This window comes from Coptis chinensis, chromosome 8 (assembly GCF_015680905.1).
Source record: "Coptis chinensis isolate HL-2020 chromosome 8, ASM1568090v1, whole genome shotgun sequence".
NCBI lineage: Eukaryota > Viridiplantae > Streptophyta > Magnoliopsida > Ranunculales > Ranunculaceae > Coptis > Coptis chinensis.
Genome location: NC_141463.1, coordinates 16927703 through 16932915, shown reverse-complemented (window position 1 = coordinate 16932915; position 5213 = coordinate 16927703). Strand labels below are relative to the sequence as shown.

Sequence of the window (5213 nt, the reverse complement as noted above, 5' to 3'; positions counted from 1 at the left end):
GTTAGATACCGCACCAGTGTTGTAACAATAAAGTGTGATACACATAGGTAAACCAGGTACCACAGTCAAGTCCAACAAAAAGTTCTAGAGCCAAACTGCTTCCATGGTGGAGTCAGACACGCATTTCTGCTTGACACTCCTCCATACTATGGCTCCACCTCCCAATGTAAACACACAATCTGAGGTAGACTTACTCTTGTCCCTATCTAACTAAAATTCAGAATCTGTATACCCTAAGGGAACCAAACTATCTGCATGGTATACTAACATATAATCCTTAGTCCTTTTCAGGTACTTCTGAATATGTTTTACCGCAGTCAGTGTCCTTGTCCTGGGTTTTTCTGATATCTGCTAACCATACCATTATGTCTGTCAACACTTTCACATTATTTCCAATGAGTAAGATGTCATCTACACAAAGCACAAGAAATACCACTACGTTTCCATCAAATTTCTTGTACACACAAGATTCATTTGGGCTTTGATCTAATCCATAAGATTTGATTACCTCATCAAAATGAATGTTCCAAGATCTAGAAGCTTGTTTAAGTCCATAAATGGATCGTTTAAGCTTACAAACAAGATGCTCTTGACCTTTTTCAATGAATCCTTCTGGTTGCTTCATATAGATGGTTTCCTCAAGACTTCCATTAAGGAAAGCTGTCTTGACATCCATTTTATAGACCCACTTGCATCCAATGGTTTTTACACCATTGGGTGGCTCTACAAGCTCCCAGACCTGATTAGAATCCATAGATTCCATCTCAGAAATCATTGCCTTTTGCCAAGATTCTACATCTCTATCTTGGAGTGCTTCATTGTAGGTCCAGGGATCAGGACCTTGGTTATCAATGGTTATGTCTAAAGACATTCCCAAACCAATCCTTTAGGTTGTCTAACAACCCTCCCACTACGACGAAGCACCTCTTGTTCTTGTACATCATTAGTGATACGTTGTGGTTCCTATTCTTGTACTATTGGTACTGAAGTAGTTTAAAGTCTCTCCTCTCAATACTTCTAGAATAATACTACTCGGGGTAATAATTTAATGAACTGTGGGTGGAATAAGATTAATGATGTATAAATTGCCTTCTAATGCACCAGAACAGATAAAAAGTTTAATTTTCTTAATGACGATTTGTCATTTAAAAGAAACAGAATATCCATCCTTAATTATCATAGAAACTGAAATTAAATTCTTTCTAAAATTAGGAACATAAAGACAATTCTTTAACACCATAGTCTTATTTCTACCAAAAGATAAACAAACATCTCCCACTGTAACAGCTACTACTATCATAGCATCCCCCCAAAGATATGGTAATCTCTCCAGCACTAAGTTTTCTGGTTTCCTAAAACCTCTGCAATGAAATGCAGACATGGTTAGTGGCTTCCGTATCTACATACCAGGTACTGGTAGATAACGCCGCTAAACATGTTAAACGACTAGTGCATGAGACATACCTCCATTATTCTCTTGGTTGAGAAGAGGACAATCTAGCTTCCAGTGTCCTGACTGCTTGCACTTGAAGCACTTGCCCTTAGGCTTTTTCACAGCTCTTTGAGGTCCCACGCCCTTCTTTACCATATTCCTATGCTTCTGAACATTATTCTTCTTCTTACTGCCATTAGGCATAGAAGTAGAAACCTTCTCAGTAGCATAAACCTGAACATAACTCTGCCTAAAGAGACTTTCAGCTGACTGAAGTTCTGTCATAAGTTCCGCCAAAGAATACAACATTTTGTTCATGTTGTAGTTAAGGCAGAACGGTTCAAATCTCTCAGGCAGCGTCATGAGAATGATATCGACCTGCATTTCTGCATCGATATCAGCTCCAAGGATCCCCAACTCATTCAAATAAGCCATCATCCTGAGTATATGATCCCTTATAGGAGTCCCTTCAGTCATAGTTGTGGTCATCAAGTTTTTCATGGCAGTTTGCCTAGCAGCCCTATTCTGGTGTCCGAAGAGTTCCTTGAGATTGAGCATCATATCATAAGCCGTGGTCATGGCCTGATGCTGATGTTGCAGCATACCTGACATAGATGCCAGAATGTAACACCGTGACATCTCATCTGCCTTGTTCAACATCTTATATGCTCCTTTTTCCTCTTCTCCAGCATTATCTTCAGGCTTAGGTGGGCATTCCTCATTGAGTACAGATTTGTACTCTTCAGTAGTCAACACAATATCCAAGTTGCGTTTCCAGTCTATGTAATTAGGGCCAAGGAGTTTGTTTTCCTTAAGAATAGTTGCTAGTGGGTTGAAAGTAACCATTTTGAAAACCTGAGAATCACATAAAATAACTATTATGTAGGGCAAAAACTTTTTGAGTTAATAACAAAAATTAATTAATTAATCAACCCGTCAGCACCCTACACACCGAGAAGTAGTAAGCCACGATAGTGTGGACATTTACCATTCTACATTTCTTGGAAATACTTTTTGGAGTTAACTTAAAATTAATTAATTAACTCATCAGCACCCTACACACCGAGAAGTAGTAAGCCACAATAGTGTGGACGTTTACCATTCAACATTCATGTAGAGAGGTTTTTCCTATTAGTTCTACTTCTCGTCAACTTAACAACACACCACTTGTTAGAGTGGACACATGCCATCTAGACAAGTTAAACTAAAATGCTGACCTTTCTTTGTTCCTACAAATAATAGCAGTGACTCCGATGGGGAGGATACCATTACTTGCATATAAGTGTATACCATTACTCAACACTAAGTCCATTATTTGTAATGAATCCCTTCAGATGGAGAAGTGAATCCATACATTAATAATTTCATATAGTTGTCATTTTGAAGTTTGTTCTGGTGATCCGTAATTAGACTCATCCGATATGGAGGAAGGCACTAAAACCGACGCGCAAGTATAATTTCATTACCAACAAACCAGTAATGGAGACCGTGAGATTTATATGAAACAAAATTCCCACTCCCACTTAGTTATTTAGAATTGAGGATCTTTCTGTTTACTGGTCAGGCCTATGTCCATGTTATCTATTATTCATGTGGGCTTAGTTTTTATCAAACATCCACAAATAAAAACATGCATATTGAATAAGCCAATATGAACAATAAAATGGAAAACAAATTCCCAACTGTTATGGCCCATATTCATTGCTCCATCCTGTTCGCCGAACTCTTTTAGTTGCCTTCACATAGTCCGTGAGGGGCTTTCGGCAAATATCTAATTTTTTTATTTTTTAGAAATCATGGCATGTTTCCTTCATTGGAAACCTCACGAAATCACTGCATAAACCCCCGAACAGCAAACAGTTTTAACCTTGTAGAGAAAAAAATTTCTCTCTTTCTGGCGTTAAGGGCGCGAGCCGCGATCTCTTTTTGGCTGTACAAGGCGCATGGCACGGCCATGCCTATGACGACTTCCAGGAGCATCAGCGCGACCTGCGCTCATGCCTTTGGCGATATCCAGATGCTTAAGCGTGCCCGCACTCCACCAAAAATGAACACGATTTGAATCCTGACCAATCCAACTTTTGATCTTTTGATCTCTTGATCTTACAGTAGGTTACATCATGGATTAAAAACAACAACACGATACATACCGTGATTTAAATTACATCCACCAATAAACAAATACTGTAAACAAATCGAAAACCAAGTCGATCACTTTTCATACATTCTGACCATAACAGTTGGTCTAGATGCCTGCAAAACCAAGTTAGAGCAGTTCTACATCTACCAACAGATCTACATGCTCCGATACCAATTGTAGGAACCATTATGGTCGCAGCTTACAAACCGTGAAAACCACGCGCAGTGGAAAAAGGGTTTCACGATTTTGGTTAGGACCATACCTTTGGTCGGCTTTGATTTCTCTGAGAATACGAATCAGCAACCTCAAGATCTTCTATTGTATTCATATCCTTAGAATGGACGTTGTGTGGGCAACGATCTACCAGGCCCTTCTTTCTCTCTGTGCCTCTCTCAATCACAAGGTCAGAACCGATTTTTGGATCTAACTTTCTTGAGCAATTCTTGAGTGATTTCATCCAGAAAAAGAGAGGTTTCTTTATATAGGCTATAACAGGGACCATGAGGAGAAATTAGGGTTGGGCCTCCTGACGGGCTTGGGTTTCCCATGTTCCCCCAGAACACACAGCCCAAGTCCGTCAACAAATGGCTTATTCAACTAAAGGCCATTGTTACACTACCGCCCTAATCCCAAATTATGTGTATTACGTTTATGGGCTCCATATTATATGCTTGTTTATCTCCCCGTGTTAAGATATCGAATGCCCATTGATTAAGTCAAGTTACTGACAACTACATTAATCAACTTCTTATTTCCTTGAGTAGTACCACTCAACCTCATTGTCATGTCAGATTAAATCCACCTGCAGGGTTTATATGACAATCCTTATGACCTCCTCAAGGGGACATCATCAACCCGACTTCTTGTGGGTCACGGATTCCTTCTATAATCAACAACACACCTTATGTACAATGTCATTACCCAATCCATCGAGTTTGTTGATTCACAAATGAATCTCACTCATTGATGATTTAAAGCAATGTACAATGCATGTAAATGCCCGTTATTATATCCGGATTAAGAGGACAAGCATCCATAATAACAGAGGTGTTTGTTCTCTTATATAGTCAGTATAAAGAGAATCAACCTAACTTGGTCCTGTTCAATACACACAAAGTGTACTAGTGTAATCCTGTAGTCAAGATAGACTAATACCAGATTATACTCAACCGTACCAATGGTTTGTCCAAATCTATCTAGGTTGTGAACGTTTACTTATACTTTATAAGGTACTGATGATATGATCTTCTGTGTGTCACCATATACTATATCATCTACAACATAAAGTATTAGACACATGCATATAACTAATAACATATATAATATGCATAACATTTGCCTATATGATTCTCATTCAAAATATAAAGAATTAGAGTTAATACAAAAGTAATGTTTTTAGTATATAATCCTATCAAGATGGAGGCCCTTATCTCAAATTATGAAGACTTTTTCCCTAAACCTACCTTGGTTATGAAGAAACCAAAAAGTAAAAGCAAAAGCAAAAGCAAAAGTGAAGGGGTGAGGTGTCTAGTTTGTAATGGAGAAGGGCAAATCTTTAAAAGGTAAAAGTAAGCGTATATAAGCAAAAAGCAAGATAGAGAGAAACCATCCATTGTCTTAGGATCCAAACCATTTGGTTTG

General features: G+C 38.5%; 1 protein-coding gene across 1 annotated transcript; it reads right to left on the bottom strand.

Moving 5' to 3' along the window:
- Positions 1 to 277: 277 nt before the first annotated feature.
- LOC147480253 (uncharacterized) lies at positions 278 to 2278 on the bottom strand. The gene is made up of 2 exons (XM_086578602.1): positions 1465 to 2278; positions 278 to 348 (listed from the first exon to the last, which is right to left on the bottom strand). The coding sequence occupies exons 1-2, from the start codon at positions 2276 to 2278 to the stop codon at positions 278 to 280; spliced, it is 885 nt and encodes a 294-aa protein (XP_086434728.1).
- Positions 2279 to 5213: the final 2935 nt, after the last annotated feature.

Excerpts from the sequence above, each read along its gene's own strand:
- LOC147480253 (XM_086578602.1), bottom strand. The coding sequence starts at position 2,278 with ATGGTTACTTTCAACCCACTAGCAACTATTCTTAAGGAAAACAAACTC. Across the intron at positions 349-1,464 it reads CAACCAAGAGAATAATGGAG|ATATCAGAAAAACCCAGGAC; the intron begins GTATGTCTCATG and ends TATGGTTAGCAG.